This window comes from Ischnura elegans, chromosome 1 (assembly GCF_921293095.1).
Source record: "Ischnura elegans chromosome 1, ioIscEleg1.1, whole genome shotgun sequence".
Taxonomy (NCBI): domain Eukaryota; kingdom Metazoa; phylum Arthropoda; class Insecta; order Odonata; family Coenagrionidae; genus Ischnura; species Ischnura elegans.
Window position 1 is genome coordinate 39,469,363 of NC_060246.1, and position 23,435 is coordinate 39,492,797.

General features: G+C 37.3%; 2 protein-coding genes across 4 annotated transcripts in view; one reads left to right on the forward strand and one right to left on the reverse strand.

The window, feature by feature from the left end:
• Nucleotides 1-4,128: 4,128 nt before the first annotated feature.
• On the forward strand, nucleotides 4,129-5,368 carry LOC124159165 (HIG1 domain family member 2A, mitochondrial). The gene is made up of 3 exons (XM_046534783.1): nucleotides 4,129-4,227; nucleotides 4,327-4,466; nucleotides 4,549-5,368. The coding sequence occupies exons 2-3, from the start codon at nucleotides 4,328-4,330 to the stop codon at nucleotides 4,704-4,706; spliced, it is 297 nt and encodes a 98-aa protein (XP_046390739.1). The 5' UTR covers nucleotides 4,129-4,227; nucleotide 4,327; the 3' UTR covers nucleotides 4,707-5,368.
• Nucleotides 5,369-8,629: 3,261 nt separating this feature from the next.
• Nucleotides 8,630-23,435, reverse strand: part of LOC124159146 (protein CLEC16A homolog) — a 29,427-nt gene continuing 14,621 nt past the window's right edge. For 2 of the 3 annotated variants that reach the window (XM_046534740.1, XM_046534750.1), the window contains 7 exons: nucleotides 22,590-22,728; nucleotides 19,792-19,943; nucleotides 14,964-15,115; nucleotides 14,739-14,884; nucleotides 13,467-13,733; nucleotides 11,192-11,460; nucleotides 8,957-9,806 (listed from right to left, as the gene is read on the reverse strand). In XM_046534740.1, coding sequence (XP_046390696.1) covers nucleotides 9,228-9,806; nucleotides 11,192-11,460; nucleotides 13,467-13,733; nucleotides 14,739-14,884; nucleotides 14,964-15,115; nucleotides 19,792-19,943; nucleotides 22,590-22,728 — 1,704 coding nt within the window. In that variant the 3' untranslated portion in view covers nucleotides 8,957-9,227. Of the gene's footprint in view, nucleotides 8,818-8,956; nucleotides 9,807-11,191; nucleotides 11,461-13,466; nucleotides 13,734-14,738; nucleotides 14,885-14,963; nucleotides 15,116-19,791; nucleotides 19,944-22,589; nucleotides 22,729-23,435 lie in introns of those variants that run through there. The other variant, XM_046534760.1, reaches the window with a different exon arrangement.

A 23,435-nucleotide genomic window follows, 5' to 3' on the forward strand; every position in this document is an offset into this window, starting at 1 on the left:
GCTTGTGTGTTCGTATTTTTTAGAATATTTTTTCCAGCTGATGCCAGGATGCTTCCTCTAGGAGCGGAGTCTGGTGGACGCTCATGGAAGATAGTCTTCCACTCATGCTCCGATTTATGTGCTTTGATTTGGTAGTGATAGTGGTTGATTTCATGTGATAGGGATTGTGTGTTCTATGTGGGGACGCTGAATGCTTCACTCTGTGGTTCATTATCATCTGCTTTTCTGCCTCATCCTTTCTTTTCTCTTTCATCATGGCAATGATAGTGAAGGCTTGGAACGTCCAGGGATTGTCACTCAATAGTTTTTGGAGCCTCGAAGGCCTGCCAGCATCTGTTATCTTATTTACGAGGTTTGAAGCTGAGGGTTGGGGTTTTTTCACACCTACATTTGCTTTGGTGGTTTTATTTTTCTTTTTTTTTTGGTCTTGGGTCCCATCCTTATCTGAACCCCTCCTTAGTTGACCATGCCTTCTAGCTCTCATGAGTTGTCCGATGAGCCTGTGCTTGACGCTCTGGAAGAAAAGAGTGCAGAATGTTCTGATACCACTTCGAAAATTTCAGTTTGGATACATCCTTGACTCTAGCTTCAAAGATTTATACCATCTCATCTTTCTGTGAACTTTCAAGAAAATAATTGGGAAGAGATCGGCTGTGTAGACGCACCTCTAACCTTTGAGTATGATTTAGATGGAAAAAAATATCACCTATCCCAAGTAAAGAGGATCCCTTGGCATTGGAGTTATTTTTTGATGATGAAATAATTACAATTATAGTGACTGAGACAAACCGCTATGCAGCACAATTTCTTGAAAATTTACGGAGAAAACTACAAAGGAAAAAGAAATCGCTCTTTCAAAAGTGGGTTCCTACAACTCTGGTGGAAATAAGAGTATTTTGCTCATATTGATGGGAATAATTAAGAAATCAAGCATCAGAATGTATTTCAGTTGAAAACGTCTAGGAAACTCCATTTTTCTCAATGTGTTGAGCAAGGAAAGGTTTTCATGTCCCACTACATTTATTTATAATTTAATTTTATAGAAAGGGGAGGGAAGTTGTAAAAAAGATCCTTAACACCATAAAATTTTGCTAATTACTGAATATTTGAATCTTAGTGAAAAAAATCATTGCGGGACATAATTTAGAACAACAAAAAGGATGGCCCTCAGATACCGATTCGGAATGTGCTCGATTGACCAGACAGCATGTTGTTCGACAAAACCCACAAACTGAAACACTTCCCGCTGAAAAAAGAAAGTGTGTAGTGAGTGAGAAAAACGGACAGAGATATGAGAAATGATACAGATGTTAAAACTGCCCAGGATCCTGTATTGAGCAACACCACAGACATGTCAACTCCCAACCACCGGATAAAGGGAGCAGGCAAAATTAAACGGCTCTGAAACTTGTAAATACGTATCAATAATTATCAAGTTCAAACAATTTTTAATAGAACATACTGTTATGGTATTTTTCCGGAGGGACATTATGATGCTAAAAATATTTTACTTAATGTCAGCACAAAATCTTCAGGGGCTCCTAATTGAAGCACCCTATGCATAGGCGGATCCAGGGGGGGGCACGGGGGCACGTGCCCCCCCCAGACCCTTAAAAATATGCTCGATTTTTAATACGGTCCCATTGTCATTTCGTTCGTTTTGTATAACAAGGTATCCTTGTGCCCCCCCCTGAACAAAATCCTGGATGCGGCCTTGCTTGTGCCCCTCCCAGAAAGAAATCCTGGATCCGCCCCTGACCCTATGCGATTAAAATGCCTATGATTAAAGCACCGTATAGGAACGGAATAGCAAGGATGCATATGCTGGATCGCACATGCTTGAGAGGTTAACCTTTCGAGACAGCGGAGTTTTCGTCTTGGCATGACTGCTGTACTGAGCCCCAAGAGACTCTTCTTTCTCGTGGTACGGAGCATTTTTGGAGGGCATTCGTTAAGAAGGGTCTTGCTGAACCTTTTTCGACCCCTCCATGCAGGGACTTTGCATTATCTCGGACTCTGAGAGTAGTTGTGCTCCCTCCTTTCCGGGTTTACGACCATACCTGCGGCATTGGTTCGCGGTCAACCTATGCATTGCTTATACGTATTTAGCAAATGGATAATTGTTGCTTGCACGTAAATTGCAGATTTTGAATTGAATTCCTAATTTTTTCTGAGCATTGTCAAATTTTAAACAAAGTTCTAAGGCCAATATTAATGCATTTAATGCAGCAATAATTTCCATGTTGATGTTTATACATAACTCGAGATATAAGTTAATATTTATCGTAGAATTTCATTTAAAAATTGCAAACGCTGCTCATAAGACAAATAATTCAATTCTTAGTTTATTTTTCTTGAGAAATGAACAAATATTTATATCAAAATCTGACTGGATAAACAATTATATGACCGCTGTCCCTTCCCGCTAAGAGGGGTTATAAAAGACGAGGTATGTGCCTGTAGGTAATGTACCTGCGAGGTAATGTACCTGCTCCCGGATTCCGAGGGTAAATCCTAAACCCCGCAGGGTTGGGTCCCGAGACAAAGACAACGTAAACCCGCGACCGTCCTAAAAGGGGGAGAGCTAGAAAACGTAAATAAACGGCTTTCGTTCTCCTGGCTAGGAAAATCTCACACGCATATCTCACAAATATATGGCCGTCGTCTCCCGGGTCAGGAAACGTCCACACGTACATATACGTGTATAGTAAGGAAAAGGTTAATGAAATGTTTCTCTTTTGACACATTTTCATCTATAGAAGCAGTATGCAGGTTCCAATTGACATACATTTAATTAACTTAAAATCATCATTATCACCGGTCAACAAACCTAAGATTGCATTGATGCAGCTCTCCCCTCAATTCTCCTGTCAGTAAAATTTTCCACACTTGTCTTTGCTCTAGTCTTGGTTCAACAACTATCCATTTCTTAAGCAGATGATACTTATCAGTATCTTGGACACCTGTGTGTATAAATTTTATCAGTTCCCAGCTCTTTTTCTCTTGGGTTTTGATATTATGATGTTTCTCTCGAAGTTCTTTGGTATTTCACCCGTTGAATACATGTCACTAATGACTTTGTTCAGCTGATTCACGATTTTTTCCACTGTTTTTTTTAGCTACACTGGATATACCACCAATTTCAAATACTTGACTCATCCACAGGTCTCTTACAACAGCATCAAATTCTGGCCTTAAAATTGGGGCTCCTATGTCATTTTTATTCATTTCCCCTTCGCTTTCTTTCTCTGTGTGTTTCTGTAGAGCAAATATTCCAGGTATTCCTTCCATCTTTTCACTTTGCCGTCACTTTCAGTAGTCAGTTCTCGATTTTTTTAACCATCTAACCACTTTGCCCCCTTTGCCTCTTTCTTTAAAGTGGTTTTTCACTACATCCTAAAGGCTACTTCTACTTTTCCGAGGACAAGATTGTATACCTCTTCACAAATATTCTTCATCCACGTTTCTCTTACCTTCCTCGCTTTATGACAAATTTTGTTCCATGTTCTCCAGTAACTAATCCTCCTTCCTCGATATGGTTTCTTTTTTTCACCCTCCGCCCAATTCTTTGTAGCCAAGATCCGTGTGGTGTGTGCCGCAAGTTTGACTTTATATACACCGATCGTGGCAGAAATTAACACGCTCGTTATTTAATAATGAGGATGAACTATTATTTATATTTTGACGTAGCACCCTTCAGCCACAACAACATATTGTACAGCGGCGTACGTGGATCATGCATAATCGTTTAACATTCAATAATAATGGATTCACATGGCGGTACATTCAAGAATACTAGATTCCGAGGTATATCAATATGGCAAGAAGATTCACGAAGTTGATGGATTTTCAATCAAAACTATGATAATGAGTGGAACATAGAAAAGTGGCGTTTTAAATGGCACCAATTATATAGCGTTGATTAATGAAAGAAACTAACCTTTCACTGGTACATGCTGCGTAGAAAAGAGGTATTTTATTACACTCCCCAAGGTGAAGCTTCTTTAATTATAATCATAGCGAAGACCTTCTAATTTGATACCAACGATGGAGTTGATGAATTTTGTGGCATAGCTTTGCTTTGAATTTTAGCCCGATTTGAGTTGCGTGACAAATGCGATGCGCATACCGTGATTCGCTCAGCCGCAGTTAAATTTCCGCAGTTCTCAAAACATCTCAAACTTGTTATGTAAGCTGTCCTGGAAGATTGTTGGATTTCAAAATAAGGTATTCCTAACCAGTTGAATGTATCTATCGGGATATAAATATGTGATAATGGGCTTTTTTCAATAACGATTCACTCGTTTTACCATTTTAATACTGAAGCATGGAAGCCAAAAATGAGGAAGCTCCGGAGTTTGACTGGATAACTCTTCACAATGAAGTAAGCGGTTCGCTTTCAGCGGATGAAACATCCAAAGAGAAGTTACTGCGAAAAGTGAAAGAGAATCCTTTAGTGCCAATAGGTATGCTATGTTTTTTGTTCAAGTTCAAGCTAACGCGGAAGAAGTTACTTTTTTGTATTTATAAGAGTTTCTCTTTTCAAAGGATGTTTGGCGACAGCCGGAGCACTATCGTATGGTTTATGGAGCTTTCGAAAAGGAAATCGACAGATGTCACAGTATATGATGCGTTTGCGAGTCGTCGCTCAAGGCTTTACTCTAGTCGCTTTAGTTGTTGGTATCGGTATTGCTGCTAATAAGTGAACAGCGTTGTATCAGTTTTTGTTCATTTATTGGCGTCCGTATTTTTAAACAAAGCATAAAAAGAGCTGAGTTGTTGAGATTCTGAAATGTGAAATTTACACTGATGCTAGTTTCCAGCTTTAAGCTACCACAAAAATATCCTTATCAATTGATTTTCTGATGGACTACATTTAAATGGGCTTGAGCAGAGAGTTTGAGTTGATTTTACTGTTAGAAGTTACTCATACCACCTAAACGTGGGTACCTAGTGACTAAATAAGATGCACAATGAGTGGCCCCACTTATAATGCTGTATAAAGCGTTTTTTCTCTAAAATGGTCTGTATTATTCCCTGGAAGTAAGGTATCTTGCATTCGGTAATCGGTTTTTTTCTCAGTTTAATTTGTATCAAAGGATGCTGTTAAATGATTTAATGCCTAGCGAACACTTCCATGGCTCCTTTTCAAGTACCCTTGGAGATGTCATTGGCGGCAAACTTGCAATTTCTCTTCATGGTGAGCAGTTACTTTATGCAATATTCACTCAATGCTCCTACTATTTATATACATTATTTTTCATCCGTACAATTAGATTGTAAATCGTATATTTTGTGGGGTGTCTGGGAGAAAAGTTGTAGTTAGTTTAATTTCTTGTGAATTAAATGTTTTGGTTGGATACTTTTAGAGTTGAGTACTTTTATTTTTGATGGCTCTTAAATCATTGGTCCTTTCTAGTAATCTTGTGACATAACAGACACAAGTTCAATTTGATTTTTATCCCTGATTAGGCTTGGGGAAACCAATGTCAAATTATACTGTCAAGTAAGCGAAAAATTTTAAATATAAATAACATATGCCAATACCTTTTTTGTTTTAAGGAGAAATTATTTAGCACAAAAAAGGCTGCAATATGAATTTTAGAAAGGAAGATTGATTAGCTTGTGAAGGTGAGGGAGAAATCATTGCAATTGGGGGTCGGTCAGAATTTAATGAGGGAAGAACAATAGGTAGAGCTGTACGACTAAATGATACTAATGGAGCCTGGGCCCTTCACAATAGGGTGGTTTCCTATTATTTTTGTATTGCCTAAATCGAAAGATTATTGATCCTGGAGTACACATTTCATGATTTTAGATTTTTAAATTACGATATCTATTTTTTGCGATCAATTGAAAAGTGAAAATTTTCAAGCACGCGAAAACGCGACGGCTAAGTATGAATGATAAGAAAAGCCCATGTGACGTCATTCTGGTTCCCGCTGTCGCCATGTGAGGTGACCTTGGGGCGAGTATATTGTGCCCTGTTGCGATACTGGCTGCTGGCAGGTAGCAGAGTACCCCGCTAGCAGGAAGAGCTTGGCTTAAAAAAAGGATTATTAATACTCTATAAAACGAAGAAAACTTTCAGACCTTTTAATAGGTGATTATTAAGAGATGTTTCCCTAAGCCCTGTGCCTCATGCATGCATTGGTAATCCTATACGATGTTAAACTCCTGACTACTCGTATAGTATCTAGGTCCCCGTGACGTCACGTGGAGTGGCATCGCCTGGTCACCAATTTGGCCTTTTTCAAATGAGGCTAAAATTGACCATTAACATTCATCTAAACTGGGATTCCTAAAACCAAATAATTTGTATATGATGGATACACTAATGGTGGGTAACGAATCACAATCAATGCCTTTCGTTTTCTTTGATGAAGGAAACTACCCTATTTGGAATGCATTCGTAGAGGTAGGGAAAAAAGCATATCTTGTGTTGGATGGTGGGCTTGCGGGGAACACTCCTGAGCTTGCTTAAAAGGAGAAAAGATTGTATGGCATTTGGAATAGGTGGCCAAGAGATGAGGGCATTTTCTCCACGAGGAAAGATGAGAATCGTCTTGGAGCAAATATTTGGTATGAATTACATTTTAAGTCACTGCATTCACTTTAACATATAGTTCACCCTTATGCCCTTTAGATACCTATCTGGAGCCCGTGCACCTATAGTGGCTGGTGTATTGGCCTCCTGGCCATAGCCTGATCTTTTCTGAAACCAAATTTCAAAAAGCTCTGGGAACAAATACTTTAAGATGAACCCACAATTTTGATGAAAATGTGAAAAAAATGTTGCTCCTTTTCATTAAATGATAGTGTGTGCTTAATCCCTGTTAAGGCTGGTGGAAGCACATAACTTGCTGCAGTGAAATAACTTCTGAAAATTTGCCATTGGTGGATCAAAATTTTATCCTACATCTATTAAGGCTTTTCTGTCACTGATCATGGGCGTACCCAGTGAGGGGCAGCTGCCCCCCCTCTAGAACCAAAAATCGCAAATGTCTTTCAGGAAAATAATATTTTTCAAGCAAATAATTTTAAAAACTAATAAAGAGCTGTTCCAGTTTCCTTAAAATGTTGATTTCATTTCACCTTTTCCAGCTTAAATCATACCTACAACTTGAGCAACCATGGCTTATCCCCCTTCCCCCCTAGTTTTGATACTGGGTACGCCCTTGTCACTGATAGTTAATAAAGAGGGGATAAATCCTACGTACCATTGAAGATCAGAAGAAAAAAAAGAGGGACAGAACCTGCAGTAATGTGTATTGATTTTCAAACCTATTCTGCCATTCTCTCACGATTTGAATAGCCTTGCCCACCCTTCTCACCCCTTTCAACCACCATCGTACAAAAACCAATTTAATGAAAGAATAATATAATATGATCATTATCTGCAAACTAATATCTTAGTCTTCCTTTTGATGATTATTAGCTGATACCTGGCCATTGTCCTTTCTATATTTCTGTCTGATGTTATGAAGAATGAAGACTGTACATAGAGGTGAAGGTCGAAATGTAGACTGATTGGTAACCTCAAGGAGTGACAGGCAGCTCTGCTTGTGTGTCAGTAGCAGAATGAAATAGCAGCACAGCCATAATCATCAAGGAATGTCCATATGGAAAGGAAGTACATACATGAAAGAGGATGCCTATTTGTCTATCCGCTATGTGCTTCAATACGGCAGCACAAATTGCAATCAGAGGAAGTACATAGGTGCATCTTATGCTTTTGAACCCCATTGTGCTACTTTTGAATGTGCCCAACATGTACCTTGCATCGTTTTCTCATTATCATTTTTTGCATGACATCATAGAACTTCTGCGTTTGTACACCCTGCTGGGTAGGTACACCACTCGACATGTTCCATGGGAAAGCATAACTTATAGAATTCTACAGTAGCTATGGGTTTATCCTCTCTGTGCAAACATTCTTGCTGAGGTATGCATTTGCACAACATTTTTGATTTACATGTAAACACATAACGAAGTGGGGTAAAAGCTGATCCTGAGCACGGTGTACAGAGTTTTTTCCATTGTTTGCTGTTCAATGTCTTGCGCTCACCGTCTTACTTTAATTTTGAGGGATGCAGCCGTGGGATACATTAGGAGGGATTGGGGTTATCATACATATACCATCACTGTACCTGCTTTGCTCCTTCACTTAAAAATCCGGCTAAGTGACCATGATTTCTAAGTTTCCCACTTCTCTGGTTACCATCCTTCCCGAGCAATGCCAGGTGGCCTGCTAGTTTGACATAAAAGACAACAATTTCCAAGTGGCAGATGTGAAAAACATGCAAACAAACTGATTCAAGATAGGTCTAACATTCCTAAGTTTGTCTGACCAAGGATAAAGAAATTCACTTTTTTCATTATAATTCATTCTGTCCACTAAAACTTATCCAATCTCATATTGGGAATGAATATCATGGCAAAATAGGATCCATGAGAGGCATTTAAAAATCTAGCCTTAACCATTATGAAATTATTCAACTGAGATGAACTAAAATGTTCTTCAAATGTATGTTTAATCTATAAAGACTAAACTTGGCAGTACTTAAACTTTCACAACCATATAGAAGAGTTCCTTTTAGTTTAAAAACTTTTAATTGAAGAAACTTACTTGTCTAGGAAAAAGGCAAAAATCCTTAAATTATGAACTTAATAGCAATCTTAGTCCATGGATCTGCTTCTGTTGCTAGATACGGAGAATTTGTTTCCAACAGTTTCAGGAATTTCTCTCTTAGAATGTATGCAGCATTAGAATTTGAATAGGTCTCACTTATCATTCAACTACTCAGATGCAGCTAACTGAAATGACAGCAATTTAACAGAGCATAAATACTTGATTAAGTCTCCTCATATAATGATTGAACATAATGTTATATTGCGCTGAATGAAAAAACTAACAACAATTTTTACCTTCCAAAAAATATTAAACTTTAAATTGTAAAATTTTAAGGAAACATTTAATCTTTTAGAATAATTTATGGTAACAACAACATAAAAGGTCAACTCTTTTAACAATGATCATCATGTACAATCATTTCAGCTACAAACAAATCTAATTCCACCGACAATGATGACTGACTACATCAAATACTATCCTCCACAGGAGCAGCACATTTAACCCAAAGCACTTTTACAGCCAATTCACAAGAAACCCTAATGTACAGTTGATAAAAATGCTAGGCATGGTCCAAAATCTATACGATGAAAACTTAAACAGTTTCAACAATTCCCTTCTGTCGCAACTTTCGTCTACTTGCTTCTCCATGCTGGTGATGTCTTCCGGCAAGTAGTGCACGTTCTGTAGGCCTTGACCTGGCTTCACCATCTGCATTTTCTGGATTTGCACTATTGGATGGATTTCCATTCATGTCCGGGCATCGTGCCCCAAGTGGCATTTCCATGAAAGAGGTCTCTGTTTCAGCCTCCTTTGGAGGCAATTTGGGAATGCTGGGTGAAGAGGGAGCAGATGCTCCTGAAGTGGACGGACCATCCAATTTTGATGATGGAGGCAAACGGGATGGAGTGACAGCTGGAGAGTGGCTGGGTAAAGAGGAAGAGGAAGATGGCAGCTGCACTGGTGACCGTGAAGTGTAGCCTGGCTGAGACGATGCAGGAGGAGACTTCCTATTTGGAGGGGAGGGATGTGATGAGGACCTTAGTCTATAATGGATTCTGTTGTGGGTCGGTGACTCACACACTGCAACTCCAAGTCCAGGAGAATTCCCAGATAATCTTCTTCTCATCAAAGGGCCGGAACCTTGGAGGTAGGCAACACTCCTGGGCTTGTGCTGGGAACACAGGAAGGCATTTTCCATTTTCCCATTGACATCCAATCTATTACACACATAATATGCCAAAACTCCAGCAAAGTGCGAGTTGAATTACACTTGATATTGAAGCCTTTCTGTGAAACACTTTGAGGAGTAATATTCAGCATTTAATATTTTTTAATGTGATAAATGCCTTTGAAATCATATTCTTGTAAAAAAATTATTTCAAGGTGAGCAAACGTTATTATTGTAGGAATGAAATTATGTTTCAATATATGCGAATGATAGTTAAGGGACAAAATAGTGCTTTATTGCTTTTGGCACCAGCAACAATACAAATAAACAGCTACTTATATTTAGTGAATATTTCTTTTATTTTTCTTCAAATCCCTTATATAATTCAACAAAATTTATGCATTTGCAACAGTTGAATTTTTTGGCATGGAAGCATCACAAAACAAGATTTTGCATTCATGAGTCACTTATTGCCTTAGAATGTTATAAGGTGCAACAATAGCATACATGTGAATTCAACCAAAATACCATAATTACAATTCATCCATTAAATCTATTCAAATGGGTGAAAAAAAAGTCAAACAAAAAAATTCTCAAGACTGATGAGCTACCTGAATGCACATTCAATTTTTACATTAAAACTTTACCATAACACATGAAAAAATATATGATTAACGCATGCTTCTGAACCAGTTTTCTACACGAAAACAAATTAGTTTAACACCAGCAATATAAAATTACAACCCAGCTGGTACACTGCTTCTTTTTACTAAGCGTTTAATGCCAAAAATATATGAAACATACAAGTAATAATATCCACCGTATCCATTGTTACATAAATTAAAATTATAAAAATAGAAGTTTTCTACATTGAACGGCCATAAAAGAGATTAAAATCAAATCACCTGAACTCTATATTTATCACAGCAAAAAAGATTTTCAATTTGAGCTTATCATTTGGTAGAAATAAAATTAAAAATAAAACAGTATGGGTGACCTATTACATTAAAAAATAATGATAAAATATTCAAGTTAAATTTTCATAGCTAATCCTCTGTATTAAAAGCCATACTTCCCATTTACGATGCTGTTGATATTGAAAATATTAAAAATAAATACAGTGTAAAAATATATGTTATAGCAGGCTCATTCATTCTCAAATAAACATCAACTTCATTCAAATACAGCCTTTTTCAAACCATCATTACAGGGGAGTTTACTTGAGCAATAACGAACTATGAAACTACAGCTGCACTTCACTCAAAGCTCATAGCAGGTCTTCATTTACAACAATACTGTGCAATGAGGGGAGATAATAAAAAGTCCACTTGCAGCATTCCATTCAATTATTAAGAGTTGATATCTCCTGAGTCATCCTGTGACCCTACCTTGCAAACAGCAATGCCACTTGTGGATGCAGGTGAACTACAAACTGTTGACGGGGAAGGTGGAGTAGACATGTCCTCCAGGGGAATTTCCTCACTCCTGGGCCTAGGTGGTCGAGGTGAACCTTCCCGTGACCTTGCACCACCAGCTTGGCCTCCTACACTAGTTCCATTGCCTCCTGGACTTCCATTTCCTGCACTTGCACTACCAATCCCACTGCCACCATTGACTGGCAAATGGCTGCGAGACCTTGCATTTCCTTGCTGACGATCTGCAATAATACCATGGCATGAGCAGAACCCTTTCTCTGAGTTTTGCTCAAACACATTTATCCTTTCTAGATTTGAGTGCAGAAAGAATAACATCAACTCTATTTCTATACTTTCCCAATATAAGGGATCTCTTAACATTCCAGTTGAAAATTGTTTATAATATGAGATGAATACAATCTTTCAGGCTTATACCTGCCATTTACAAAACTTTTACACACTAAATTATCCTTATTTACCCACCAAAAGGAACATGGCGGATAGCACATCAAAACCATATGAGAAACGAAATGGTAAACAGTGGAGAGGTTGAAGCATTTACAAGGGAAATTATTTTTTTATTACAGTAAGTAATGTTATTCCTCCTACATTCTTTAATATGTTAATCAGGTTAAATTATAACATTTTACAGATGTACTAACTAATTTTACTGACTAGTTCCCCAAATGCCTTATAAAATACATTACGAGTGGCAATTATACGGTAAAAATCATGAAGAAACCATGTATCCTCTATCAAAAAATTATATTCTGGGAAGAAGTTGGCTACAATTAAGTGAAATTATATGCACTTCTCTGCGAATAATTATATCTCACTTGCAAGAAATGTGTTAAGAAATATATAGACACTATGAGTATATTCGTGGTTGTTTTCATGATGATCCATGCATTTAATTTTATTCCCCTCGAACATTACGAAGTTATGCCATTAAATCCAAAGGTATTCCAATCATAATAACTTTTTCCTTACTTTTTCTGTAACAGCATCAAATAATGCAAACAAAACAAAAAATGGCCCACAAACGAAAGAGAACTTTGTCAATAGAAGACAAAATTTATGGGAAGAGATGACTTGCTCGAGAGACTCATTTCCCTAGCCAGAAAACTTGGGATTCCAATATTCACATAGAACACTGTAGTAAAATCACACAAAACCATTGAAACCAGTGCAGTGGATTGCAGACCCAGCGCAGAGGCAAAAATACATTAAGAATGTATTCAAAATATGATAAACTGGAAGAAATTTTGAAATAATGATTTCAGTGAGCCAGAGCATCTAACATCAGTGAAGTTATTCTTTAGGAAAATGCGCAACATGTGATGATGAGGTTAGGAGTTGAATTCTTCATGACTTCAAACCGATTGTTAAGCCAGTTTCAAATTAAGTACAACGTTGTGTACAAATCAATTTGTGATGTGTGAAACAGTGTTGACCCCCAGATAATTACACAGTGGAAGGAACATTCTTTAAGTTAGCATACTGAACAGTATGCACTAAAAGACATTTACAATTTGGATGAGACTGGGCCTTTTTTTCGATGAGCTTCTTCAAAAGACTTCAAAGATTGCCATGGTGGAAAGCATAGTAAAGCTCGTCTGACAGTATTGTTAGGTATTTATGCCAATTGTAATGAAAAGTGCAACTACCTTTCATTTCAATATGTCGAACTTCCACTATATAACGCCTGAATCAGTTGAGCTAATGCTAATGGAAGTGAAAATGCCAAATAAGGAAAAGTTAAGTTAATCTTTTGTAGTCATAATTGCATATTTTATACTTACTATTATTTTAAGACAAGATCCACTTAAAAAATAGAATATTTATACTGTGAGGGATTTTTTTCACTAAATTGTACTTACTCTCGATTTACACTTTTTTCCTTTAACCCGCTCAAAAGTGTAAAAGAGGGACTTTAAGAACTCACATAAATAATATAAAGAATCATGTAATTCCATAGATTACACTACAACTAAAATTGCAAGTTTACAACAATGACATGGCCATAAAATTTCCAGGATTATATGTTCCTTCCATGTAGTTAACTTCACCAAAGAAATACCTACAAATTTTGGTTTCAGTAATGCACAGAAAGTATTGAATGGTATCATTCTTCAGAATTATGAGCTGATAAGGCTGAAGGAAAACCATGAATGAAATGAAATTGAAATTTTAATAAAAATTGACACTAACAAACAGTAAATTTTAACAATTTAAGAGGGTGTCTTACCTAGTGATTCAGCACGCAGATGTGACAAGGCCGACATCGCAGGAACTCCATCAATAGGTGGCATTAATGAGGGGAGGGAAGATGGCACACCCTGTGCTGTGTCTGAAGCACCACTACGCCTCATGGCAGTGGCAAAACCTGGAACTCTGTTGACTGTGAAGAGAGGTCGGTGGTGATAGTGATGATGATGCAGGAGATGGGGAGATTGCTGCATGAAGCCAGATGGAGGCAGGTCACGACTAAGTCTACCACTACCAATGGGACCCCCTGCAAAATATATCCACTAACATGACTCATGGAAAAAATCAACATTGAGAAAATAAAGACCTGTAAGAGTCGCAGTAAAGACATAATACAAGACGTATATCCAACAGTAGAACAAAATTGGAATAATGAAAATAAAATTTTCTTCTGGTCATTGCCACCATTTTCACTTAACTTCACTTTTCAATTGCATTTGATTCAATCATTAGTAAAACAAATTTGTAGAAGGTTCCAAAGTACATACCCAATGACAAATATTTAAAACTTCCTCAATACATAGTGTTATGATGTCAAAAAGCCTTTATCATCAGGAACATGGCAACTTAAGACTAGATGGAGTGGGGATGCTTTAAGTTGCCATGGCCTTCTCGTTGTTGTCGTCGTCTGCCGGAAAGGATAGGAAAAGTCACGCAGAAAAAGGAAGAACTCACATGAAGGGCACTTGCACTTGCTCACTTCAATCACATACCGACACCTACTGACTACCGTGCTGTCGTCTCCCTCTCATCAGCACTTCATCGTGCTGTTATTGGCTCGGATTTGTCGCATGATCACATGCCTTACCCCACTCAGCCAAGCAAGCACTTCTGGTAGCTGAAGGGCTGGCTGGGTGGTGGGGAACGTGGTAAACAAAAGGAAAGGAGAAAATGCTGAGCTTGGGTGGGAAAGGAATGGAGGAAGGATTACATCAGCCACCTCTTACAATGCTATTATTCAAATCAATCACTATCCCATCAATGGGTTTCAGTTTTGATTTCATCTTCAACTTAGAGATCAGAATAAAAGTAGCAATGATTTTGTGTAAAGCTTGAAAAAATCTAATTTAAGACATGGCATTAAGCATCAATTGGATTGAAATACAGGAAGTTCACCATTAAGTATGGCTATTCATTCCAAGTAAATGAATTCCATTAAAGAAAGTAAACTACAAAGAAAGATTTATCAATGATTAATTACATTGATACCTAGAATTTTAAGCAATTTTAATCAAGAATCTGTGATACTCACGAAGCAAACTATCATGCCGGAATGCATGTAAAGAATGAAGACTTGTTGGAGGTGAGGAGCAGGGCTGCATCGAATTCGGGAGATCTAATAATTTAGCAATCATGTTCATCTTCTTTTGTCTAGCCTTTGCCCTTCCTTTTGTTAACCTGAAAGTTTAGAAAGTTAACATAAATTCTGATTTCATACGTGGAAGATTGTTTTAAAGTATTATGTATTGAGAAGTACCTTTGCTTAGCAGCCATGCACCTAATGTGGTCATCAAAAATAAATTTAGCTGAAAGTAGAGGAACTCTGCTGGTTGAACCAGATGATAAGGGTCGGTGAACAGTAATGTGCAAGTATCTTGAGTCTTCTTTATCTGCAGTTACTTCTACATCCTGAAATTTAATTAAATATAACAGAATTATTACATTCAAACAAAATAACTTTTAAGTAGAGATGGGTCGAATAGCAGATTTCTCGAATTCGAATATCGAATTCGAATATTAAATCATTGCTCGAATATTCGAATACCTCGAATTTCGAATACCTCGAATACTAAATGATGAATGCTGGAATGTTTGACTCGGTTGCCTATGCAGCAGGCAACTCAAGATTTTGGGGAGTAATTTTGATTTACTTTAAAGGATTCGAACAGGAATTTAGCTGATTAATGAATATTTTAATTTTATGGAAACAATTGGGCATATAATTAATTCAACTAACATCGCTTTACCCCCACTTCTGCTGCCAAGTGCTAGCTGACAATCTGAGGCATTTTGCAAAATACAAGCTCTTTTCCACCGGATTTTCTTCAATTATTTTCAGTCCATCTTTGGGAGTTCTCACGAGATAAGATGAATTGGAATTGCTATCAGGGAGAAACCAAATATTCTGTGAAAATATCCCTTTGTCTGGGACTGTAAAAATAAAGATTTATAGCACCACTCATTAATTGTAACTTGATATATGTTTTCGGAAAAAAATACCGCATCAACTTCCGAGAAGCTTTGCTGCTCATATCGAGTTTCGCCAGAATGCTAGGTCTCCGTCGTATTTTGACATTTATTTCTTTGCGTAAAATGCTTAAATAAACTTAGAAATACATCGTGTTTGGTCTTATTCTTTTTGAAATTACGCGCAAATTACTAATATTTCAATTCAATAAAGGTGTAACATCAATTGACGAAAGTTATTCTTAGACACCTTTTGCGCTAATAGATGACTCATGCAGCGGTTGACCTCCACAGAAATGGAGAACTTCGAAGCTGGTAGGAAAAAAAGGTCAGTGGGGGAGGAAAGGGAGGGCCGGAAACACGTTTCTATTGTTCTCGTGTAACCCGGTATTTTTTCGAAGCTAAGGTCTTCGTAATATGATCCCTGCGCGAGCTGTGACCTTTTTTTATTTCGAAGAAGAGGAAAGCCTCAGAGGGGTGGGCTAGTGCTGAATGGAGAGGGATACCGGATCTTGGGAAATGCGCTAATGTAAGTATCCCACGGTACTCACACAGCAGTTGACCTCCAGAAATGGGTAACTTCGAAGCAGGTAGCCAGAAAAAGGTCAGTGGGTGAGAAAAAGGGGGAGGGCGTGAAACACGATTTTATTGTTATCGTAACTCGATATTTTTTTAGAAGCAGGGGTCTTCGTAATGCGATCCCTGCGCGAGCTGGGACCTTTTGTTTGATTTCGGAGAAGAGGAAAGCTTCAGAGTGGGTGAGGCGAGTGCTGAATGGAGGGGGATAGCGGATCGTGGGAAATGCCCTAAGGTTGCTATCCCACGGCACTGAGGTTCTCCTGGCGGGGGGAATCGGGGATTTTCGGATTTTTTCACCCGACCATTTTCGGTTCCCCTCGTCGAACTCTTTTCACCGCTAAAATCCACGAATTTGATGTAATTCGTCAACTTGCGTAAAACGGCGCTGCGAGCACTAAATGACTACAGTTCTCTACATTTTTCCGAGTCAACTACCAACGACGTGCGTGCGACAGTGTATGACGCGTAATTCAAAGTATTCGAGGTATTCGAGGCGGTACTTTTCGCATAACTATTCGAAACCTCGAATATCGAATACTTTCTAATATTCGAGGTATTCGAGTATTCGCGGATACTATTCGCACATCTCTACTTTTAAGTATTATTTTTAATGGGCATTATAGAAAAAATACAACAGGATATTGAATATTTAAAAAATGATGACCAATGAACCACCGTCATCAATGAATGTTATATAGAAAAAAAAATTGCCAGCTGAAAAAAAAACACCTGGAATTACAGTCAAACCTAAAGCAAGTAAAGACAAGCCCCATATTAAAATGTGTTGCCCAATTATATTAATATGGTCTTACTAGGGAGAACCTGTGATTATTAACGACATCACTATTATTTGAACAAGCCAGGCATCTTTCCAAATGGAGTAGTAGTATCTGCTTTCTACAAGCACATTTAAGGTCAGACATTAATACTAATTCTGGGTGTTTTGAATCTTAATACAATTCCCTATATCATTTTGAAATAAAATATTGAGAAATTCAAACCAGACATTTTTAAATTTCATCCAAATTTCTAAATTTTTGCCATTTTTATGCCATAGTTTTATCTGGATAAATGCACGCTCTCAACCATAAGTGCCATTTTCGCATTTATCATTAATCAACTCTAGGGTTGTGTGAGTACTCGAAGAGTCAAGTCGAGTACATAGTTGGTACTCGACTCAAGTGATTCGAGTAGTATTACGAAAGTTGAGTCGAGTAGTTTCGGTTACAGAGCTGTCGAGGTAAGTTCAGAAATATGCCGACAGAATGTGCTACCATGAAACTCTTGTAGTAATACCGTTTATAAAGTGGTTCTAATGCCTTGACCCAGGGGCGCCGACTTATAAAAAATATTGGGGGGGCCCACATCGGAGGTTTTTCCCCGGGAAGAGGTTAAATTCAAAGTGTGTCGCAGCGCCGAAAAGCTGTCATGATTCACACTACCTGATTCAGTTAACCTGCTTAACCTTATAATTATTTGTTTTAACACATTGTTGAATTCATTTTAAAAGGTAACTATCGTCAAACATGGGAAAAAAATTACCAATATATTTTTGTGATTTCACAAAGCATAATATAACTTAATTATTTTCTTGAATTATTGAGGGGGCTCCGCCCCCCCAAACGAATCTTTGAGGGGGCTCGGGCCCCCTCAGGCCCAATGGAGTCGGCGCCACTGCCTTGACCTAGGAGTTTCAGCTTTTGTATACGTAGCAGTCAACCACTGTATTAGCCGACGTGGGTGCCGAATACATTTTCGTCAGCTGCAGCGTCCGACTGTCTTCCACCCTGGCAGCGTTTTCGGAGTAATCGGAGTGGACCACAGCATCGCTCATTCTTTCTTATGCATTACTTTTGCACCCTAACATACTTTCTTTACTCAAACGCCCATCTTTTAGCCTTTTTGAATACTAAGTATGTCCTATGTTAATTTTCGTTCATTCCTTTGCGTTTAGTTTCTATTTTGAACTAACAGAAAATAGATTCTATGGTGGATTAAACAAAGTAAGAAATAAAGAACACTTTTTTTTACCTACAAATCTAAGTTTCACTTTGTCCACTAAAATTCCATGAATATTCAAAAACCATATAAATCGTTGATATAACTTTTAATAAAACTTCCTAAGGTTCCCAAACCTTGCAACTTTGGAAAGAAAGTACTTGGCCAGCTACACTAGTGTGTTGTAGAAGACATTTTTCTGCAGGCAGTTATACTGCAACATGGAGACATCAAAACCTTCTTCCTGAGCCTGTAGAACAATTGGTTTTTCTGCATGAGAATTTTAAAGGTTCAAATATTACATTTACGTATACAATCTTAATTACAATTACAAATATCTTTATGGAGGGTTCCTATGAGCAGTTTGGATGCATACATTGACAAAATATCATTAACGGTTAATTCATTTCAATTATGCTTATGGAACTGTTAAAGACACTAATTTTCATCTCGTAATTGTGACTCAATTCCTATCAACGTTCCTAGAATGGTGATCACATACCACATGTTTTCAACATAACATAATACAATTAGCTTACTTGATGACTATTTTACCTCTTTCAGTGCACAGGCTTTGGTATAAGCCCAATGCTAAAACAACAGGAATTGGAAACACTATAGAATAACAGACTTACATTTTGACGTTATTATGAGGTTTTTGCATCGCATAACTTTAAGATGAAAAACAGAATCAGAAGAAGGCAAATACCAATTTAGTTCATTTACAATGGAAAGCACACTTAGATGCCTTAAGTACAATTTAAAACTATCAATACAATCATTTTTTCTAAATACTATCAATTGTAATTTTTAAAAATTGCCACCAAAAAGAAGATGTCTCTAAGGTTTAATCATAAAATGTCAGCACAAACAAGTCAAATTATTGAATTAAAAAGGAACATTCACAAAGAGCAACATAATGTTGGTAAAAACCGATTTAATCGTAGAATGAGATAAGTGGTATACGAGGATAGGTGATAGCATAAATGATGATTCGGTTAGGAAATTGTCATTACATTAGGAGATTAAGTCTTAATTACTTTTAAAATTAGGGGCAACTATTGGATTTTGTCATTCTTAACTTATGAGAGAATGGCTACAAGAAGAAGTTTTTTTTGTCGTTGCTCATCTTTCCCTTCCATACTGAATTTTTTTAACGAACAGTGCTTTTAGGTCTGAGTGAATGACTGAGAGGGCTTCGGATTTCAGAGCCATTGGAAGCACTTGCTACGCAAACATTCCACCAGTAGCGTTGCTAGCTAGCCAAAATATAAAAACACATTTACTTTTCTTCACGAAAGAAAACAAAATATTGAAAAATCACGAATTTACAAAAGATTTCTTACAAATGAAGTGTTTCGATTATGAAAAGTGTCTAAATTAGTTTAAAACTCTCTACATATTGTTAGTACCCTGTTTTCCAAAAATTTTCCACCCTGGTTTTGGATCTCCCCCCCTGAATGAAATTCCTGGCTAAACCACTCCCTTCCATGGCACATTTACCAATGATAGGTTTATATATCCAGGATGCAAACACCTACCTGCAGTAGTCCAACAAATTTAGCAATACCCCAGCCAAGGCGACGAGTATCAGGTTCAACAAGAATGAGCTGTATGCTGTCTGTAGCAAGGAAGCGACGTATTTTCTGATTGTCCTTGGTTACCACTATACAGGCAATCAAATCACTATTATCTGAAATTGAAATCATACCATGCAATCATCATGAATTAAACTTGGGATACATGCATGCATGTAACTATTCCCAAATAGTATCATTCAAATCACTTGATTGCAATAGTAAATGACAACGTTGGGATTACAACTGAAGTGCTGTTACGTACATAACATAAAAAACTTCATTAACAAATTTTTCACTCACATTATATTCAATCAGAAGCTTATGAATAATAACACATGAATATATGACAGAGCTCTTCTAAATACGTATCTTCGACTGACATCATTAAATAAAATAATATTTGTAACTAAATTTTTAAATTATGAAAACGGTTAAATAAGCCTGAATTCATTTACTCTCCGAATAATACAAGTATGTATTCATGCAAAATCTGAGGTCACTGAAGTATTCATGTGAGGTAGAAGATAAAGCTACGTATGTAGTAGTAAAATTCAATATTTACTGTCCTAGCAAAAAGTTGAGATATTTGAATTTTAAGTGTTGCACCTCTGTAACTATTTTACAACCTGCATTGACATGAACTGAAAATAAAATGTAATTTATACCGACATTTTCTAAATATACACCATTTTTAAATATACATTGCATTAAGAATTTTCTTTTAAGGCTATGTATGAAAAAAGGCACAGTAATTTGCTACTTGAAAAATATTAACTCCACATTTAATGCTGATTTTTCAAGAAATTCTTTATGCATGAGTATTAGAGTGCATTCTACAAATGTAAGAGCTTCATATTACCATGTAAGTTCCTTTTGGGAAATGCTGCTTGGAAAACATTTTTTGCTCAATGTTTCACTCCTCTTACTGAGACCATTGTCAAGAGAATGAGAGCGATGTTCTCGTCTCAATCTTATATAGGATCCGTTGTCCCATTCTAGGCCGGATTTGAATTTTGCGCGGAAGGCGGTAGCCATTTGGCATTAGAATGAGCAAGGAACCCTTTCCATAACCAGCTCAGGTTATAATCTTTCTCCTATTGAAATTATTTTGCCTTTTTGTTATTTCGACAGCTTCGCGTATAAAGCGTGGATGGTAATCTTCTGTCTTTGCCTACACCCGTGTATGGCTAAACATTATTTTATGCTCAGGGCTGGAAGTGTAATGTTCAGCAAATGCCAATGCATCCCATTTATGAAGCTACATCGCTCTTTCGTGCTCTTTAAGCCTTTGGGAGATAGATCACTTGCTCTGCCACTTATAGCTTCTGCCGCAGCAGCAGGAAACCCCATACACTCCCATAGGATGCATCAGCAGTCGCTGAACATTATGCCCAGCTCTCCCATTGCAGGGCAGCTAGAAATTCAAGTGAGTAAAAAACAAAATAATAACTTTTTATGGTTTCAGCTCCAACTTTGGAAAACAGTACACACATACAAGGTGGAGGAAAATTGCATCATGAAATTTTAACACTGAATAGCTGATACCAGTAGGAACCTAAATTACTAATGATGTTTCGTTCGAAATTGTAATTTTGCATCCATGCAATAGTGATATTCAATGAAAAAAGAATCTGATAGTCTTAGTGGAATTTTTTGGTGGTTATCAACCACAAAAATATTTATGCAGTTATGTTGAGAGTTTAAAAAAAAAGAAAGAAAACACTCATTTTTAGTGTTCAGTAATACTGTTTTGTTTGTGACTACGGACATTTAATTAATTAGTTTATTGAGCAGAAAACTGCTGCGTATAATGTGGTGACTACTATTATATAGGAGAATGGACCAGTCCTGGCAGATCAGACTTGCTTACTTATTATTCCACTGTTATAAGCACTCAGAACAGAAAATCGCATTATTTTTAAACTATAAAATTTTTGTCAAGCGCTCACATTGTCCACAAGTTTGTCCTGTTGCTGGATACTCTTGATAGCTCATGACCTCAAATGCTTTGAGTGCCTGAGTGTCGCCAGATTGAGAACCTGCTGTAAGTAATAAATGTCCTAGCTAAAAAAGAAACCCTTATCAGGGCTAGCACAATATTTAAAAAAATTCTGTACTAGAGTCAACAGCTGCTAATGTTTTTTTTTTCTTTTTTACGCAATGAAATGAAAATAAAATTGGAAGTGTCTAGAACCAAGCGGATTCAAACCACTGAGCTAGTGAGCTTCGTTAGATTCATCGCAATCTCCGGCAAATTATTTGAATTCATGAGCTGTCCAGGGCATCTGGCAACAGGGCAAATTTGCAGCCAAAAAGAGTGTTTACCCAAAATTTCAGCAGTTTAAAAATGGTTCGTTTTCGACTTAAACATCTTTAGTGATTTTGGTTCCTGCTGGCATCAGCTATCAAGGGTTTAAATTTGGTGTCACAATTTTTCTCCACCCTGTATGGTGCCCACAATGTTTAATGACTGCCTACAAATCCTTAAATATGGAAAAAAGCGCAGTTTTCTTTCACATTAACTTTTGGAACAAATACTTATTACCAATTTCTAGTATCAATTCCTAATGAGAGGAAGGAAAAAAAAGAAGTAAATTTCGTTTCCATTCCAACATATTTCATCACAACTGATCAATTTGTTACCAAGATACAACAATTCAAACTCATGCGCCTCTAATTTCTGCAAGCACAGTAGGTGTCAACTCTTGATTAATTAAGTAGTAAATAATTAAAAAATGGACAAATAAAGAGGAACTCACTAAGATCGAGAACTTCATTTACTGGAACATAAGAATTAGGATTGGTTAGAGGCAGCTGAGTCTCAGGTTCTTTGCGGAGAGTGAGTGAGAGTTCTCTGATGAGCAGGAAGACCCTGATTGCTCGGCGTGCACGTTCAACCTACAGGTAAATTAATTCGTGATTAATGATAATTATATCGAGGATAGATAATCCTGTAGCTTTCTAGAGATCTGAATAAATGAAAGAACAACAGATAATTTCACTGAAAACCCAACACCAAAACTGTGAAAGTGATCAACTGCATTAATCCATTATGTTCAAAGGGGAATGAAATGAAGTGAAATCTGAATAAAAGACAAATATATCACTACACTGAAGACCAATGCAAATACAGAGGTCTGTCATAGTAAGTGTAGATACAAGCTGCAAAGTCACTCAGTTAATGCACACAAGTCAAAGCTGGTTCCTGTTGATTTGAAATGATCCCCTAATACCTTACCCAGAAAAGGACTGCAATAAATTTTTTTCAGGTTCTCAACCACACTATGCCCTCATTTTCTGCTGACTTAACAATGGAATACTGTCCCATTGTCCCCTGGACTAGTTAACGTCGAGTGCTCAGGTGAATGGCTTCTATACTGTCATGGGCAAGTGAGGCCAGTTGTAATTGTTAAGTAGCCACATATGACTTTTCCCCCTTTTCTAAATTGAATTCATTGCTTTCCTCGGGTCTAGCCCTTGGTCTCTGTTAAAGTCTTTGCTGGTTAGACAAATTTGGTGTTTCTGTATCAGAATCTGTTTCGCTTGGTCCCACCTAATGGCACAGCTGAGATCAATGGAATGCTTCAAAATTACCAACTTTGTTA

What these genes read in the sequence shown, in the direction of transcription:
- LOC124159165 (XM_046534783.1), top strand. Translation starts at nt 4,328, where the DNA reads ATGGAAGCCAAAAATGAGGAAGCTCCGGAGTTTGACTGGATAACTCTT. An exon ending in GAATCCTTTAGTGCCAATAG is followed by an intron (nt 4,467 to 4,548) that starts GTATGCTATGTT and finishes CTCTTTTCAAAG; the next exon opens with GATGTTTGGCGACAGCCGGA.